The sequence below is a fragment of the Capricornis sumatraensis genome, chromosome 20, assembly GCF_032405125.1.
Source record: "Capricornis sumatraensis isolate serow.1 chromosome 20, serow.2, whole genome shotgun sequence".
Lineage (NCBI taxonomy): Eukaryota > Metazoa > Chordata > Mammalia > Artiodactyla > Bovidae > Capricornis > Capricornis sumatraensis.
The window spans coordinates 44,599,055-44,617,754 of NC_091088.1; the positions used below are offsets into that span (position 1 = coordinate 44,599,055).

Here is an 18,700-nt window from a genome sequence, read left to right on the forward strand (position 1 = left end):
GACCTGTCAGGTTTAACGAGGGCGGGGGTGACCCTAGGGCTTCCGGTCAGAGCACGGTAGGTGGGCGGTGACTAGAATAGCTTCTTCTGCTGATTGGGTTATTGAGAGCGGAACGCGCGTTCATCACTGCGCCTGGGCGTTTTCTTTTTCAGTTTCCGTCCGCTCTGGTGGTCTGCAGAGGGTTGCTAGGCAACGGCTCCGGGTTACTTTGAATTGGGGTCGCCGCCGCGGTTGGGGCAGGGGAAAAAAAGCCGTCTGAGTAGGCTTTTTCGAGAAAGGGTCGGGGTTGTCCACAACCCTGAAGTGGAAGAGAAGGAGGTGACGTGTACAATTAAAGTAAGTATCGTTTTCCCCAGCAGTTGTGGGCCAGAAGTAGCCCAACCACAGGCGTCATTAAAAATATATATGTCGGATATTTGGGGGAAATAAAGACGCGCGCCTACAGTGTAAGTAAAAATCACTCGTCTGTTCACACGCAGAGATAATCTCTGACGGAGTTGAAAGTGAAAGTCGCTTAGTCGTGTCCGACTCTTTGTGACCCCATGGACCATACAGTCCGTGAAATTCTCCAGGCCAGAATACTGGAGTGGTTAGCCTTTCCCTTCTCCAAGGGATCTTCCCAACCCAGGGATGAAACCCAGGTCTCCTGCACTGCAGGCGGATTCTTTACTAGCTGAGCCACCAGGGAATCCCAAGAATACTGGAATGGGTAACTTATCCCTTCTCCAGAGGATCTTCCCAACCCAGGAATCGAGCTGGGGTCTCCTGCATTGCAGGCGGAGTCTTTACCAACTGAACTATCAGGGAAGCCCTGGCATTTTCATTTTTATTTATTTTTCTATGTGAATATTTATTTATGCATTATAGTTAGGTTTTTGTACAAAAGTGGGAGCACACTTTATATACTACAGTTTTATAAAAATTTTTTTCTTTATCGTGAGGATTTTTCAATTATTCGTCTCTAACCCAGTATATAATGATACTGTGCTAGTACATCCCTGGGCTATACTATCATTTATTCCCTCTGTCCACTACTGATGACTGTTTAGGTTGTTTCCAGTTTTTCACACTTATAAATGGTACACAAATCTTTGTGCCCATGTCTATTTATTTACTAGGGATTCTCAGAAGTGGAATTGTTGGTCAAAGAGTATTTCAGATTTCTTTTCTAGAAAAGTTTCGTTTCTCTACCTTCCATCAGGTATTAAATGCCTGTCAGTTCACTCACACTCTTGCTGTTTTTTTTTTAATCTTTGCCAAATGAATGACTTTTAAAGATATATCTTTTAATTTGCTTTCCTTTGCTTACAGGTAAAGCTTAACTTTCCAAATATATCTGTCCATTTTTACCTCCTCTTTTGTCAGTTGTCTATTGGTATCCTTTGCTGTGGACATTTTGTTAGGCATGGTCTCTCCCCATGCCTAAAGAGAAATTTCCCTCTCCCCCTTCCAACATTTATCCAGTCCTCTCTCACATGCTTACCTCCACACTCCCTGTTCACTGCTTCCTCCTCTCTTAACAATACAGAAGTTGCTGGTCATTTGATTTCTAGTGGTGGGACAAATCCATCTTCTCTGACTTTCCCTTTCAACAGTAATTTGTTCTGCCGCTCCTATTTGACGAAAGTCCCTTTTGGCAATCTTCTTTCCTATTTAAAGTATGACCTATTACTGGGACAATCTCCTATCCTATATGAATTTTATCTTAAAATGTGACTTTTCACTGAAAAAGAGAGAATGAAATCGTCCCTTTTCATAGCATTCAGTCCCCTGGGACTGAATTCAAAATATCAAGTATCTCAATGGAGTCTCTTGTGGATCAGAAATAGAGCTCCTTGATCAAAGAGTATTCTTGATCATAAAAATAGGACTTATTGTAGTAAATAAGTTGGGCTTCCCTTGTGGCCCTGGTAAAGAATCGCCAGCAATGCGGAAGACCTGGGTTCCATTCCTGGGTTGGGATGATCCCCGGGACAAGGGAAAGGTTACCCACTCCAGTATTCTGGCCTGGAGAATTCCATGGACTAGTCCATGGGGTTGCAAAAAGTGTGACACAGCTGAACAACTTTCACTTTCACTTCCATTGTAGTAAAAGGAATACGGGACTAGAAATTTGATGGCGTGGATTCTGGTCCTTGTTTTTGTAGCTAAAAAGGTAACTGTGAACCTGAAAATGAGAATCCCCTTCTATCTCAGTGTTTTGCTATTTGTTTTGTGTGTGTTTGGTTTTTACGCCCTCTTAGTTGATCTGTTTGCATGTAATGAGGTACTCTCAATAAGACATACACCAAGAATCTTTAAACTAGAACTCATGATAATATAAATGTCTATCAATAAAAGACTGTACAAAAGGGATGGAGCATGCATGAAGTAGTATGGCACTGTAACAAGAAATGTGTGAGTTTTCTGCATAGAGCAATGGGAAGATATTTACACGTGAGGTAAAGTGCAGAAGAGTGGGTAAAGTATGTGTGCTGGACATCTGTCGTTTACCCCTCCATATCCACTCTTCCTCTCTAGACTGCTCTGTGTCAAGGAGGCTTGTTCGCCTCTGCGGCTCCCCTGCCCTCTTTGTTCCAGCTGGAGTCAGTCAGTGGAAGCGTTAGTGTTAGCATCAGAGGGCCGGGGAGAGTGGCTGCATCCCCTCGCTGCAGGCTGACCCCCTTTACAGCGGCCCTGTCCACCCATCAGCGTGGGGCGCACAGTTCTGGTAAGTACTCCCTCCTGTGGCTCCTCCGGGCCTGGGGGTGAGAACAACACCCCGTCCTGGCCCTCCTAGCTGAGGGTTCCTCACTATACCCTGTTCTTTGCTATGCCCCGCCTCAATGAAAGTCTTCAAATGACCAAATTTGAAGATGGCATCTCTTTCCCGCTGGAACCGACTGATAGAATACACTATCTTTTGAGTGACAAGGGGAAAAAACATCTTTGTATTTTCTTTGAATGCATAACAAACTTTTCTGAGAAACTAATGAAAGTTGTTGCCTGGTAACTACCCTAGGGTGCTGGCAACCAAGTCCTCTGAGGGGAGAGGGAAATATTATTACAGTATACCTCTCTGTGTTGTTTCTTTATAACTGGTGGACTTATATGCCACCTGTTTGTGCATTCCTTTTACTTTTTTGTTACTATGTTGTATGAAACTTTTTTTCATCTAGGAGGGAAAAATATATATGTTACCTACTCCAAAAATGAACAGTGTTTCAAAATTAGGGCTGGTGCACTTAATCTGTCTTTAAACATTGCAACTTTCAGGACCAACAGTGAGGATTGATAATCGGATTATTTCAACATGAGCTTCCTGTTACCCAAACTGAGTAGCAAAAAGGCAGTAGACCAAGCAATAAAAAGTACTGCAGAGAAAGTGCTGGTTCTCAGGTTTGGGAGAGACGAGGATCCGGTCTGTCTGCAACTAGACGACATAGTAAGTGAATTTTTTAAGATTTTTATTGAAAACCTATACGTTCTTACTCCAGCATCTGCAGAGTGCAGGAGCAGGCAGGGTCCAGGTGTACAGCTGTTCAACTGTTAGCACACTTCCAAGAGCCGATCATGCGCCTTTCTTGAGTCGAACCCCCTAGTCTGTGATTGTGTGGAATCCGCCCTAGATGTCCTTCCCCACTAGCAGCTGCCGAAGCTCAGTTTCACCAACAAGCGGTGGATGACCAGGAACATTACAAACTAGAGTCTATGAACATTGTCTTATTCAGTGCTCCCCACAGTGGGATAATTAGTATTCCCAAGAGAGGAGATGCATGCCAGGGAGGTCAGGTGACTTCCCATGGGCCCAGAACCACTAAGTTGCAGAGCTGGGATCTGAACTTTGTTTTCTTTGCCTGCAAATGTGCTTTTCTGGGGTGCCTCTTCCAGTGTGTGCCTGATGGTAATCTGTGATTTCACAGCACATCTTTATAGTCTGATGAGTCGAGAGGGGAGTACAGGACAGAATAAGCTTATCCTGGTCTCTGACTTACCCAGGACTAAGGCCTCACCCACGTTTTCTGTTGCTGCTACCCACAGTGTGGATCCAGTGTAAGAAACCCCATGACTGATCAACAATGAGGGTGTGATGCATTCAGCTGGTGGGAAGGCGGCCAGAGCATTTTACCCTCAACTGTGAGGGTGTGGAATATCGCAGAGTGTAGACTCTGAAGCCAGGCTGTCCGAGTTCAGAGCCCAGCCTTACTGCTTACAGCTGTGCGACCGGGGGCTCATTACCTCCTCGTGGCTCAGTTTTCTCGTCTGTGAAATGGTGCCTGTAGCTGTGCATACGTCCTAGAAATGTTGTATGGATTAAAGGAGCCAACAAGTGTAAAGCACTTAGAACACTTAGCACACAGCAAGTGCCACGTAAGGGTCTGATGTTTCGTCACAACTCTCATTTATGGGTGAGATTGGAAACAAGGAGATTTGGGGGAATTCCAGTATCTGTAGCACATATTTCTGAATTTACTTTTTTATTTAAACGAGTATGGATTTTATAAATCCATGAAAAGTTTAAAAACACATATTTTAATCAAAAATAGAAGAAAAAAAGAAGAAATATATTCACCCAGTTTGCTCAGGGCCTTCTCATTACCCTACCAACAGTGATTCAGACTCTGAATAACGTTACACTGTCTCTTAACGTGGAACTCCCAACAGGCTAGATTCTTGGTCCGGGAATTTTTCTGACACAGAAAATTCTTAGAGTAAAAAGGTTCACAAAGGAAGTGTTAACAGCCCTGAAGTTGTAACCCACACCTCTCTCTTCCTCTGCAGCTTTCTAAGACCTCTTCCGACTTAAGTAAAATGGCTGCTATCTATCTAGTAGACGTGGACGAAACCCCAGTTTACACACACTATTTTGACATCAGTTATATTCCATCTACTGTGTTTTTCTTCAATGGGCAGCATATGAAAGTGGATTATGGGTAAGTTAGATTGACGTGAAGTTACTATAGTCTTCAAAGTTCTTTGCTCCAGTCAGTTTCAGTAGCTCACCCACTTGGATGTGATGGGGGCTTTGTGTGTCTTATGTTGGTACTGTTTCCCCAGTTGATGAAGTCTCTAATTTGTGTGTGTGTGTGTGTGTGTGTAACTTTGGTACAAAATGAGAGTGTTTCCAGTTTACTACTTAAATCTGAGAGACTAGTACAGTTTGTGAAGCACTCACCATCCATCACTGCAGAAAATATAGAACAGCTTTTGTCAAATTTTCCCAGGAGTTTTATTTCAAACAAAATGGGCCATTGCTCTTAAACTCTTGATACTCATTGGCTGCATCTGTGAAAGAAGTGATCCTTCAGCAGATTAAGACATGCATTTCCCTTACCAAGCGTTCTGTCTGCTTTCAGTTAGAGAATATTGAAGTGCTTCTTTCTCAGAGTCTGTCAAAAATAAGTAAGATGAGGGACTTCCGTGATGCTCCAGTGGTTAGAACTTCACCTTTCAAAGCAGGGGGTTTGGGTGTGGTCCCTTGTCAGGGAGCTAAGACCTCATATGCCTGGAGGCCAGAAAGCCAAAACATAAAACAGAAGCAATATTGTAACAAATGCTGTAATGACTTTAAATGGGCCACGTAGTAGGGCTTCATGCTCTCCCAGCAGCCCGCAGCATTGGTTTTAGTTGTGTATCAAATGGGCCCTGTAACCAAAAATGGAAAGTCAGTGTCAGGCTTTGTGTCTAAGGGCTCCCTGACCAGAAGAAACTGAGAGAGCTGCTGTTTACTCTGTTTATCCTGAAGGCCTTACAAGTACTTTTGAGAAGTTCTGAGCAAGGTTGTTTCTCTCCTACACTATTTAGGTCTCCAGATCACACTAAGTTTGTGGGAAGTTTCAAAACCAAACAAGACTTCATAGATTTGATTGAAGTAATTTATCGAGGCGCAATGAGGGGGAAACTTATTGTGCAAAGTCCTATTGATCCCAAGAATATTCCCAAATACGACCTCCTCTATCAAGACATTTAGTGCTTTTGCTGCCATCAGAGTTGAAGAGAAAGGCTCATCTTGAAACAGTACCTTACTCCAGCTGTGCGGTTTTCCTGGGGTCCTTCAGAAACATGGTCAGCATCCCAGAGAATAAGAGGTTTGACCTCAACAGAAAGTACCGGCCACCAAGCAGAAGACCACACTGGTGCACATTTGGGGATGCCCAAGTGTCTACGCCCTGCAGACCTCAGAGAGGTGAAGCCAGCCGTGGTCAATTCCCCAGTGTGGGTGTTTTAATTTCTCTGTATATTGTGCTTTTCTTTATTCTTTTAAGATAATACAGAATCCTTCTAAATTTGGCTAGGACAGTTTGATTCAACTGTATTTATTTGATACATTGAGTAAACTAGAAAATCAGTTCACATAAGAGCAAAAACACTTGTCTTCTACCCTATGTGTACATACCCACCCCTTCCTTCATCCTCAGCCTCGCCTTCCCTCCACGCATGTATTTATCTCATGCTCACCTACTATCTCAGGTTCTCCTGGAATAAATCATTCTCTACTGATAGTGGCCAAGTTTGTTTTATCTGCAAGACTTTCTGGCTCAGAATTTTAAAGATATCTTGGCTTGTTCATTTTACCAGCTTTTATGTTATTAAATTGCCCCAGAGGCGAGAACTTGAACTTCCTTTACTGTCCAGCACCAGTAGAAGCCAATCTCTCCTGGAGCTCCGTCTCTTTCTGAGGAGAAAACTGTACTTCAGGGACTCAAGACTGGAAAGAGATCTCAGAACTGCTAAACAGAAGTATCATCTATATAGGATTTGCCTGTTTTAATAACTCTATGAAGAATTCCAGCTCTCCCAGGGCCCCCTGGCACAACCTTCACCACTGGGCAGGTTCCTCCTCTTCTGGAGCTAATAGCACTGACTTTCTAGAATAAGAACGTATGCAGAACCAGATGGCAGCACCAGACAGCACACGGCCCGCTTGGCAGCTGTTGGCCTGCAGGCAGGGCAGCACTGTCACTGCACAACTGTCCCCCTTTGCCGGGTGCTTCCTTTCCAAGTCATCTGTGACAAACCTGGCAGAGAAGGAAGGTTGCTGGGCACCTGGGTGGCCTTCATTGATAAAGGAGGGCACCACTTCAGAAATGAGACAACAAAATCCTTTCACCACCACCTCCATTGTCTCCTGGCCCCCACTTCCTGCTTACGTTGGTAATCGTGATGCATGGAACCACAGCAGCCATCTTAGGACCATGAGGCATCCAGCCCTGGGATGAAAAATGAGCATGCTGAAAAGAATGATGAAAAGAGCCTGGGTCCCTGATGACAATATCAAGCTCCCAAGTGGACTCTAGACCTGCCTCCCTTCAGAGTTCTGTGAAAGAATAAAACGTCTTTACCACGTGTCACTTTAGTTGGATTTTCTGTCCCTCACAGCCTAAATTACACAGCATTTGAGATGTGAGAAGTGCTCAGATAACAGCAAAAACTCAGCACTTTCATGCATAAGATTCTCATGTCATCTTTCCTCCTGAGAGCTTCTTGGTGATGTTTCTCTGAAGTCCACGTTTGTGTTTTTGTTCCCATCATAGTTGCTCTCCCTTCCACAAGTGTTTATTAATTACATACTGTATGCCCCCATCCTATGCCAGATACTGCACAAAACAAATGACTCCTGGATGGAAAAAAAGCTTCTTAGAAGAGACAGTTCCTGAGCCTTAAAGGAGAGTAGGAGGTACTTATGGAGAAGGGGGAGGGCATTGGGGGGAACTGGGGGGAGGCAGGCCCGGGGCTGGAGACAGCCCGCATGTTGAGAGGGCTCCACAGAGTTCAGTGTCACTGAAACCCGAGGGGGAGGCAGGTGGGCAGGAGGTGCTGCTGGGGAGGAAGGTAGAGGAGATAAGGAAAGTGAGAAAATACCGAAAATTTTGTTTTCCTCCTTAGAGGCAGAAGCCACTTAATACAATCAGATTTTTCTTCAAAAAAAACTTGGATGGTTTATTCTTCAAAAACCTTAGTGCTGAAGGTATTATTAGAAGAAAGAGGTATAACTCTGCTGAGAGGCATGATTTTACGCGTTTGTATTATTTTTGAGTTTCTGGCCATCGTCTCTTGTGCAGGTTCTAGAATACAGGTCTCAGCTGTGCCTTGGCCTGTGAGCTCCAGCCTGTTTTCCGTTATCGATGGGTCTGGAGAGTGCCTGTGATAACGTCACGGGAAAGGGCAGAGCACTAGTGAGGGTAGTGACGCCAGCGGACATCTCGGGCCACATGCAGGGGGGGCCGCATCTTGGCGTGACTGGACTGTGCTGGTGAAGGGCCAGTGTGCTGGATAAAGGTGTGTGGCTCAGTTAGGAGAAGAGCCTCGTGGGCTGGGGCCCAGAACTTTTGTTCTGGGAAACTGTTCCTACCAGGGACAGCTTATCTTTGTGAAATGAAGGACTCAGATGGCTATGGTTTGAGTCCTAGTTGAGGGTTGTTTTCTTCCAAATGGGAAATGCAGCCCTTCCTAAGGAAGAGACTTCCGACTTCCCCCAGCCCCAGAATGTTTCTAGTGATGGCGCTTTAGAGCCTGTCTGGGTTGCGCCCCCCGTGGGAGAGCCCAGGAGACTGACGGGCAGGGAGCTCAAGCAACTTGGCAGGCTTGTCATCGAGCTGTGGCTTGGACCCAGCAAGTCTAGAAATCCTGCCTTTATACTTCTTACTGTGTTAGCTGAAGTGCTGGTGTGTTGGAGCACAAGCGACAGAGTAGTATCTGTCAGAACACTCGTCGTGCCGCTCGAGCCAGCGTCTTCCTCACCAGCCTTCTCTCTTTCTCCTCCTCCACTCGGAAGAAGCAGAGGATGCTGTGAAAAGAGCTCAGGGTTTGTGTTCAGACAGACCTAGGTTCAGAACTCAGCTTTGGGCTTCCCTGGTGCTCAGTGGTAAAGAACCCGCTTGTCGATGTAGGGAATGCAAGTTTGATCCCTGGTCTGAAGATCCCCTGGAGAGGGAAATGGCAACCCACTCCAGTATTCTTGCCTGGGAAATCCCATGGACAGAGGAGCCTGGTAGGGTCTCCATGGGGGTTGCAGAACTTAGCGGCTAAGCAACAACAAAGGTTCAAGATTCAGCTTTTCTATTTTATAGCTGTGTAACCTTGAGCAAATCACTTCTCTGACTCTCTATTTCCTCGTCTATAAAACAAAGGATAACCGTGACCTCCCTGAGGCCTGCCATCGAATAGGCACTCATTCAGTGATCGTGAGTTCCCCAGTGGGACAGTTCATATCACCTTAGGGATTTCCAGTTGGTCCGGGGTGTTTTCTGCCACACTCCCAGTAAACTCTAGAGCGCTTGGCTGCTGCTGTATCATCAATGAGAGAATTAAAAAAAAAACAAAAACAAAAAAAACCCAAGGCTAAAAACAGCACAGACGGGCTTCCTTGGGGGCTCAGTGGTAAAGAATGAAAGAAACATTGCAGACGTGAGCCAAAGCAAGCTTTTTATTGGCTAAGCCCATCCGCGTCACACTGCACTTTTGCCCCCGCCACTCCTATGCAGTTTTCCCCTCGTACTTTCAGGCAGCTGCTTCTAGCCAGCCCCGCCTTAGTTGTTAGCGATGGTTTTCCGAACCCAGTCCAGAATGGAGGTCACCTTCACATACACACCATACTCGGCCACAGCACAGCTCTTGTCAAAGCTCAGGATCCCAGCCGCATACCAGGTGTCGTCTTCCTGGTCGTGAACGACGAAGGCGCTGCCGGCGTCACCATAGCAGGTGTCCTCCTGGTACTTGGACAGGCCAACGCAGAAGGTATTCTCATTCAGAATGGGCTGCACCCCTACAGGGCTCGTAGCTGTCTTATTTTTAGGCGCGGTGTTGCCCTCATAGTGCTTCACACACTTATCTTGGTCAGCCACAGGCAGCATGACGTACTTCAGATGCCCCGTAAAGTTGAAGTTTTCATTTCGCCCCCAGCCAGACACATAACCCACACGATCCACCGCCACATAATCTTTCGAAGGTAGGCAGATGGGCATTACTTTGTCATTGACGGGTACCTTCTGTCTGAGTTTGATGAGCCCAATGTCTACCTTGGAGTGGTCAGGGTGGAGAACCACCTTCTCCACCTCTACAAGCTGGTTCTTCCCCACATAGAGTCTTAAAGTAGGAGTGATGTCCTTTGCTTTTTTGTCACTAGTGTGACCCAGGTAGAGATTTTTAGCTGTGGTGAGGAGCCATCGTTCATTGATGAGCGTGGCTCCCGAGATGAGGTTATGGTGGGAGACCATCTTGGCCTGCCAGGGGAAGCTGCCTTTGGCATCCAGCGACCCACCTATGATCCTCTGCGTCTGGTCCACTGGGTGCTTGGGCTTCCCGCACACTGTTGAGGAGAGCAAGACCATCATTAATAGGAGCAGGGTATGAGCGTCCTCTGGGCCGGGAAACATAAAAATGCCAACTCTTGCCGCTGTCCAAAACTATCGCTCTTCATGTCTCCAGGGCTAGAAACATTTACATGCTTTGCCCTTACCTTCTGCTCCTCCCGTCCCCAGTATTTACAGTTTAAAATATATATTTTTTAATGTTCACATCACTAAAGCAGAGTTCTGTTTCCTGCTTTTCTGACTCACAAATAGCACTGAAATTTTCAAACCCCAGCTGCTGAACTCTAGGTATATTTAAACGATTTATCACAACTAGAGGTCCACGATCCCTGAAATTCAGTGTAAGGACAAGGAGCTACCAAGGTTCATTCTCTCTGAATAAATAGGGACATGAAGCAATGTTGGCCGGGACACAGGTTTTATAGATAACTGCAGTCGACACCTGGCAGGTTAGCGATTCTACAGCCCAAATAGCAGAAGAGGATAGGCAAAACCCTCTTGTTCCAGGAGGGAAAGGAGAGAGCACAGCCCCTCCTGGTGACAGTGGGGTCCTGACCCTCCTCCAGCCTCTTGCAGCACCTTCCCATGGATTGCGGCTTTGTTCTGCCCTCCCTCAACCTGTTCTTCCTGCAGCTTGCTTTACCCTTGGCCCAGGGCTCTCTAGGTGGACTCTCTGTACAGAGTCCCCTGATCCTCTGTGGGCAGTGTAGACAGTGGACTCAGTCAGTGCCTCGGAGGCCAGATGAACACATCCTTTGTGAACTTCAAGGGGCGGCGTCACCTGCCTGTGCACATCTCTGCCCAGCCACCTCTGGTCCCCTCACTCCCTGAACTTGGCTTGTGTGTGCCCAGAGGAAGCTTCATAGGGAGGACGTGCCTTGATGTTCCAATCAAGATGCCTGCCGTGCACCAACCCCTCAGTACCCACTTTCAGTCTGCTTCCCAGGCCCCTGGCTTCCTACCTGCCTCACATTCAGGGAGCTGCTGTCCAACGTTCTTATTTATCCACTGCTTACTGTTAAAGGTGTACACTCCTGAAACAAAATGAAAAAAATACAAGCTGAAAGGGACACTGTAGCTGGACCTAGCACTGGGAGAGAAGGTATTTAAAGAGCAGAATCAGAGAAGCAGGAGGAAGGAGGGCCAGGGAGGAGGAGGAACAGAAGAGCTCTGTGCTAGAAGCCAAGTGCTGGGGCTAGTGAAGCCCGGCAGGACGGATGGTGGTCTAGGTGGCCGTGGTGACTGTGCCAAGGCAGTACAGGGTTGGAATCAGGGTTCAAATCCTGACTTTCCCTCATACATGCTTCCTGAACTTGGGCAAATTTATCAACCTCTCTATGCCTCAGTTTCTTCAGCAGTGAAATGGGAATAATAATCCTGTCTCTTGGAAATTCCCAAATGGTCCAGTGGTTAGGATTCCAAGCTTCTAATTCGGGGGACACAGGTTCCATCCCTGGTCAGGAAGTTAAGTTCCCACAAACTGTACAACTTGGCAAAAATAATAGTATCTCCAGAGGGGTGTTGTGAGGACCTCATGAGCAAATCCACGGAGAAAACTGTTCAAGTGCAGGAGCGTAGTGCTCACAAGGTGAGGGCTCCCTGCCATCATCACCATCATTGTTTTATATAATCTCACCCTGAGATGGGTAGGCTATGTGGCATCACCTCCACTTAATAAAGAAGAAAACTCGAGGCTGAGGAGAGTTAATTTGCCCAAAAGGCTACAGCTGCCAGTGACAAAACCTTCATTAGAGCCTGACTCTCCTGGCTCCAGAAAGCACATGCCCTTTCTGACCAGTCACTTGGCTCCATCCCCTGTGGAAGTGGAGGGACAGGAGGCATTCGTCCAGGCCTTACCATCTCCATCGGTGCGAAGTTTGTAATAGGTTTTGCACTGATAGCGAACCGAGTACTCCACGTAGCCATTTTTAATCTTGGGGGCCTCTGGGCAGCTGACATCTGCAAAGGAAAAGAGGAAGAGAAGGTTCATAGCGGGGAACGGCCCCTGGAGACGCGAAAAGTCAGAACAGAAGAAGCTGGTTTGCACATCAAACTCCCTCCATCCCAAAAGGAGAGAGCACCAGCCCCTCCTGGTGACAATGGAGTCCTGACCCATCTCCAGCCTCCTGTAGCACATTCCCACGGATTGCGGTTTTGTTCTGCCCTTCCTTGACCTGTTCTTCCCGCAGCTTGCTTTACCCTTGGCCCAGGGATCTCTAGGTGGGCTCTCTGTACATACAGGGTCCCCTGATCCTCTGTGGACAGTGGATTCAGTCAGTGGCCAGGAGACCAGATGAACGCATCCCAAGTGAACTTCATGGGGAAGCATCACCTGCCTGTGCACGTCTCTGCCCAGCCAACTATGGTCCCCCCAGTCCCTGTCCTCGGCTGGTGTGTGCCCAGGGGTAGCCTCATAGGGAGGATGTGCCTTGAGGATGTTTCGATCAAGATACCTGCCATGCACCAACCCCTCCAGTACCCACTCTCAATCTGCTTCCCACGCCTGACTTCCTACCTTCTTCACATTCAGGGAGTTGCAGTCCAATGTCCTTGTTTATCCATTGCTTATTGTTAAAAGTATACACCCCTGAAACGAAAAGAAAAAAAAAATGAGCCAAAAGCTGCACCTAGCACTAGAAGAGAAGGCATTTAAAGGGCAGAGTCAGAGAAGTAGGAGCAGGGAGGGCTGGGGAAGAGGAGCAAGGGAGGAGCGCTGTGCTAAAAGCCAAGTGCTGGGGGCGCCAGTAAAGCTCGGCAGGACAGACGACGGGCAAGGTGACTGTGGCAGTCGTGGCAATAGTGGAGACGGTCTCAAGGCAGTCCGGGGTTGGGACAGGAGGACCCGGAGGCATTGGCCCAGGCTTACCATTTCCAGCACGCAGTTTGTAATATTTGTCACACTGATAGCGAACTGAGTACTCCACGTGGCCATTGGCAATCTCGGGGGCCTTTGGGCAGCTGCCGGCTGCAAAGGAAAACAGGAAGACAAGGTTCATCTTCAGAAACTGCCCCTAGAGACTGGAAAAATCAGGAGAGAAGAAACAGCATATCAACCTCCCACACCCCAAACAGATGCCCAGGAGAGATTGCTGGCTGGCTGGCTCCCCAATGTTCTTTACGATACTGAAAGACCAGAGATCAGGATAAGGAGCAACTGGATTTTCCCGGAGAGCATGCAGATCTGATGGGCCCAAGTGGGATGCAGCAATGCGGCCAGGTACAGCCCTCGCCCAGAGGCAGACCTACCTGCAGCCTCACTGCCAGTTTCCACCGCGAGAAGCTGCCCACAGAGCAGGAGAGTGACGACAGCTGGCAGGATGCTGCAGAGAAGACAGAAAGGAGGGCGCTGCTGGTCTCCCCGCTTCAACACACACACTCCCCTCCTGTTACCTAGAGACCCCTCACCCACCCACATGCATACTTTAGCAGCTTCCCAGTCACAGAGGTTCCCGTGTGTTCCATGCTGCCGGGAATTCTACAGAAGCTTCAGAGAAGAGCAAGGAAGATTAGGAAGGGATTGGGCCTCAGTGTGTAGCAGAATTCAGGAAACACTAAATTGTTGACAACATATGAGCTCCTCAGCAAGGAGAAGCCTCCCTTGGGGTGGGAAGCACCCTGAGGTGCTGGGCTACGAGGGTTCCACTAATGAATGTGGGTATCTAGACAATGGGGTGGTGGTGGGCTTATCATTATGCTACTCTCTCTACTTTGGGGAATTTTTCATAATAAGAGGTTCCCTAAAATATAAAACACTGAGGTAGTTGTTTCTCTTGTTTTATGAGAATTTGACTTCAGGAAGTCATATAGCGAACCCCCAAATTCCAGAAGGTTACCTGGATGATAACGGACTCCGTAGAAGCTCGACTGTGCACATGGGCATCAGCGCACAGGCCATACCCACCCGTGGACCATCTCCCTGGAAGATGGCAACTACTCAGAGATGGCTTGGTGAAGTTCCTAGTTTCATTATTTCAACATTTCAGAGAAAAAATTTGTCTGTTTTGATAAAATCTGAGTGCCTTGTGTCATTCAAATGTTTCACTTCTGGTCTTTCTCATTGTATGTTTTTTTTTTTTTAATCTGCTAATAGGCATATTCAAAATGCCAGGGAGAAGTCCCTGGCAGTCCAATGATTAGGACTCAAAGCTTTCACTGCAAAGGACCCAGGTTCAATCCCTGGTTGAAGAACTAAGATCCCGCAGGCCATGTGGTGTGGCCAAAAAAGGGGGGAGAAACGTCAGGAGGTCTACCACAGGAGCTACTGGCTTCCCCACAAAGATGAAAACTTTATAATCTCAAGGAAAAAGCTATTCCTTAGAGAGAGTCACGTCTCATGGGAAAGAAGACAGCACCATCTGAAAACGTTACCTTTTATGGACACAGAAAAGCAGAGAATTTTTGCACAGTAAACCTTTATTCACTACGTGTGTGCTCAGTCACCGAGTCATGCCCAACTCTTTGCGACCCAGTGGACTGTAGCCCACCAGGCTCCTCCATCCTTGGGATTTCCCAGGCAAGAATACTGGAGTAGGGTTGCCATTCCATTCTCCAGGGGATCTTCCCAACCTAGGGATCGAATCCTACATTGTCAGGCAGATTCTTTACCACTGAGCTGCCAGTGACACCCCAGGGAGAATGTTACAAAAAGAATAGTGGTATGGGCAGCACAGGAATATGGCAAGAACCTTGAAGCTGATGTGCAAATGAATGAAATTTGGAAAACAATGAGGTAATGACTGAAAGGACTGCTCCAAATTCATAATTCCTAGAAGTCAAGGACCAAGCTTTAATCCATTTCCAATATCTCCTCCAGAACCTTATGCAGCACATAGAACATAGAGGATCCTCTACAAACACGCTACTATTTGGAAGATAATTCTTATTATAAATACTGGTTGAGCCTTGGTGCTTCCTGGCTCTAAAACCAAACACAGGAGTAGATTTCCCCAGGCAAAGAAGAGTGAAGTGAAGTGAAGTCGCTTAGTCGTGTCCGACTCTTCACAACCCCGTGGTACTGTAGCCTACCAGGCTCCTCTGTCCATGGGATTTTCCAGGCAAGAATACTGGAGTTGGTTGCCATTTCCTTCACTAGTGGATCTTCCCAACCCAGGGATCGAACCCAGGTCTCCCGCATTGTAAGCAGATGCTTTTACCATCTGAGCCACCAGGGAAGTCTAAGAAGAGTGAGATCCACCCTAAATAATCAGGAGTCAGAGCCAAGGACAGAACAAACCCTGAGAAGCTTTGAGAGGATAAAAGATACTTGCACGCTGTGCATCAGAAAGCAAACAAAGTCTATGATTAGTCCATTTGCCTTATTTTTCTTCGTTATATTTTTTGCATTTCTCCTGTAGGCCTCTCCTGTACCCAGGCTGTCATGTAGATAAAAGATATATCCAAAGAAGGATGAAATAATCCAGAGAAAAGTGAGGGATAGGAGCAAACTGTGGACTCACCTCATCTTTGGTGTGTCTGGCTCTGGAAGAGGAGTGCCATTGGGGGCACCTGCTGATGCTTTTATGTCCCCAATATCTCACTCCACCCCCTTCTTGATTTTGTAATTGCTGTGTCTCCACACTTTGGCCTTATTAAGGTTACTCACATTTTCCAGTAACAAAGCCACAAACAACCTCTCTGTTAAAGACTTCAGCTCTTGCTTCATGCTTATGTTTCCCCTGGTGTTCTTCATACTTGAGCCAAAGAATCCTGGCCACATCACTACCCCATGCTGCTGCCAAAGGGTTTCCCGAAATGAGCCAGTGTGCAGGACAGGGGCAGGAACCGTCAATCTGGGTCTCTTTGTTCTGAATGCTTTTCAGCACTGGACAAAGCCCTTCTTGTGGTTGTTTCAAATCCATTAGAGACACTCCTGCAATCTGGCTGAGACAGGGCTCTCAAGTAAACATTTCCTTTTCACAATCATGTCCCCCACACTGTGTTGCCATCTTCCTATTCTGCAAAGCTCTCCAACCTGAAATCAGTAAAATGTACTCATTGTGTCTTCTCTGATTGCTTGTTCCAACAAATCACACAGAATGGTTAAGGCTATAGTGTAGATGCAAACTATACTCAATGGTAGTGCTTATCATGGTTTTATTGTTGTTTTTCAGTTGCTCAGTTGTGTCCAGCTCTTTGCAACCCATGGGCTACAGCACGCCAGGTTTCCCTGTTCTTCACTATCTCCTGGAGTTTGCTCAAACTCATGTCCATTGAGTCAGTGATGCCATCCAACCAGCTCATCCTCTGTCACCCCCTTCTCCTGCCTTCAATCTTTCCCGACATCAGGGTCTTTTCCAGTGAGTCAGCTCTTTGCATCAGGTAGCCAAACTATTGGAGCTTCAGCTTCAGCATCAGTCCTTCCAATGAATATTTAGGGTTGATTTCCTTTAGGATTGACTGGTTTGATCTCCTTGCTGTCCCCAGGACTCTCAAGAGTCTTCTCGAGCACCATAGTTCAAAAGCATCAATTCTTTGGCACTCAGCCTTCTTTATGTTCCAACTCTCACATTCATACATGACTACTGGAAAAACCATAGCTTTAACTATACAGACCTTGTTGGCAAAGTGATGTCTGTGCTTTTTAATATGCTATCTAGGTTTGTCATAGCTTTTCTTCCAAGGAGCAAGCATCTTTTAATTTCACAGCTGTAGTCACTATCCACAGTGATTTTGGAGCCCACAAAAATAAATTAAGTCTCTCACTGTTTCCATTGTTTCCCCATTTATTTGCCATGAGGTGATGGGACTGGATGCCATCATCTTAGTTTTTTTAATGTTGCATTTTAGGCTGATTTTCATTGTCCTCTTTCACCTTCATCAAGAGGCTCTTTAGTTCCTCTTCATTTTCTGCCATAAGGGTGGTGTCATCTGCATATCTCAAGTTATTGATATTTCTCCTGGCAATCTTGATTCCAGCTTGAGCTTCAGCCAGCCCAGCATTTCACATGATGTACTCTGCATGTCAGGTAAGTAAGGTGACAATATACAGCCTTAATGTATTCCTTTCCAAATTTTAAACCAGTCAGTTGTTCCAGGTCCATTTCTAACTGTTGCTAACTGCAAATGTCTGCAGCTGAGTACTATTCAATTTTAATAATACTCATTTCATTTATAAAAGCCCAGTGGTTCTTAGAGTGTGCAGAAGAATCCCTCTGGGATATTTAATGTGGTGCTGATGTAATAGCAAAGTAACTGGAATCAGCACAAATGTTTATCAATAGGAGAATGGCTAAATAATGTGTGATCTATTTGTATAACAAGATTACACAGCCATGAGAATGAATGAACTATGAAAGAACATGGATAGTTTTATAAACATAAATTTTAGAGAGAACTTCAAGTTTCAGGAAACTATATTGTGAATGATACTGCTTTTAGAGAGCTCAAAACCAAGCAAACTCAGTAATGGATTCTAAAATATGGCACCAAAATTGCAAGCAGCTAAAAAAAAAAAAAGGATAAGTTGGGCTTCATCAAAATTTAAAACTTTAATGCATCAAAAGAAAATACCAAGAAAGTAAAAAAAAAAATCTATGAATAGGAGAAAATTTTTGCAAATCATGTATCCAGTAAGGGTTTACCGTCCAGACTATATAAAGAACTCTTACAGCAACAAAATGAAAACAACCCAGTTAAACATGAACAGATGATATGGATAAACATTTTTCCAATAAAGATATAGAAAAATGATCAGCAAGTACATGAAAAATGATCAGCACTGTTGGAAAATGTCATTAAGGACATGCAAAACCGCAAGATACCACCTTACACCTACAAGCATGTGTGTGCAGTCAGTCGTGTCCAACTCTTGATGACCTCATTATAGCCTGCCAGGCTCCTTTCCATGGAATTTTCCAGGCGAGGATACTGCAGCAGGTTGCCGTTTCCTCCTCCAGGGGATCTTCTCAATCCAGTGATCAAACCCACATCTCTTGCATCCCCTGCATTAGCGGGCTGGTTCTTTACCACTGAGCCACCTGGGAAGCCTCCACCTACAAGTATGGCTACAAATAAAAGAAAAAAAAATTAAGTCTTGGCAAGAATGTGGAGAAATTGGCACTCCCAGCCATTGCTGGTGGGAATGTAAAATGGAGTAGTATTTGGAAAACAGTAATGACGGTTCCTCAAAAATCCTAACCTAGAATTATTAATACCATATGACCCAGTGATTCCACCTCTAGGTATTTAACCCCAAAACAATTGAAAATGGACTCAAACAGATTCTTGTACACCAGTGTTCACTGCAACATCATTCACAGTATCCAAGGGTAGAAACAACTCAAATGTCCTTCAACAGATGAATGGGTAAAAATACATACAGTGGAATATTGCTCACTTATAAGAACTTCTGATATATGCCATGACATGAATAAACTTCGAAAATATTATGTGAAGTGAAAGAAACCAGA

General features: G+C 45.9%; 2 protein-coding genes across 2 annotated transcripts; one reads left to right on the forward strand and one right to left on the reverse strand.

The window, feature by feature from the left end:
• Nucleotides 1–179: 179 nt before the first annotated feature.
• TXNL4B (thioredoxin like 4B) lies at nucleotides 180–7,216 on the forward strand. Its single transcript, XM_068992347.1, has 5 exons — nucleotides 180–336; nucleotides 2,521–2,710; nucleotides 3,256–3,424; nucleotides 4,762–4,913; nucleotides 5,785–7,216. The coding sequence occupies exons 3-5, from the start codon at nucleotides 3,293–3,295 to the stop codon at nucleotides 5,948–5,950; spliced, it is 450 nt and encodes a 149-aa protein (XP_068848448.1). The 5' UTR covers nucleotides 180–336; nucleotides 2,521–2,710; nucleotides 3,256–3,292; the 3' UTR covers nucleotides 5,951–7,216.
• Nucleotides 7,217–9,388: 2,172 nt separating this feature from the next.
• Nucleotides 9,389–15,816, reverse strand: LOC138096487 (haptoglobin). The gene is made up of 7 exons (XM_068992710.1): nucleotides 15,749–15,816; nucleotides 13,539–13,612; nucleotides 13,159–13,257; nucleotides 12,808–12,879; nucleotides 12,150–12,251; nucleotides 11,255–11,326; nucleotides 9,389–10,288 (listed from the first exon to the last, which is right to left on the reverse strand). Exons 1-7 carry the CDS (start codon nucleotides 15,751–15,753, stop codon nucleotides 9,510–9,512), a joined length of 1,203 nt encoding a protein of 400 aa, XP_068848811.1. The 5' UTR covers nucleotides 15,754–15,816; the 3' UTR covers nucleotides 9,389–9,509.
• Between the last annotated feature and the right edge of the window lie 2,884 nt (nucleotides 15,817–18,700).

Bases quoted from the DNA above. Each gene is read 5' to 3' on its own strand.
- TXNL4B (XM_068992347.1), top strand. From the start codon at position 3,293: ATGAGCTTCCTGTTACCCAAACTGAGTAGCAAAAAGGCAGTAGACCAA. The intron at 3,425-4,761 runs GTAAGTGAATTT...CTTCCTCTGCAG, and splicing joins GTCTGCAACTAGACGACATA to CTTTCTAAGACCTCTTCCGA. The intron at 4,914-5,784 runs GTAAGTTAGATT...TACACTATTTAG, and splicing joins CATATGAAAGTGGATTATGG to GTCTCCAGATCACACTAAGT.
- LOC138096487 (XM_068992710.1), bottom strand. The intron at 13,258-13,538 runs GTAGGTCTGCCT...TTTCCTTTGCAG, and splicing joins AACTGGCAGTGAGGCTGCAG to CCGGCAGCTGCCCAAAGGCC. The intron at 12,880-13,158 runs GTAAGCCTGGGC...TTTTCGTTTCAG, and splicing joins CAAACTGCGTGCTGGAAATG to GGGTGTATACTTTTAACAAT.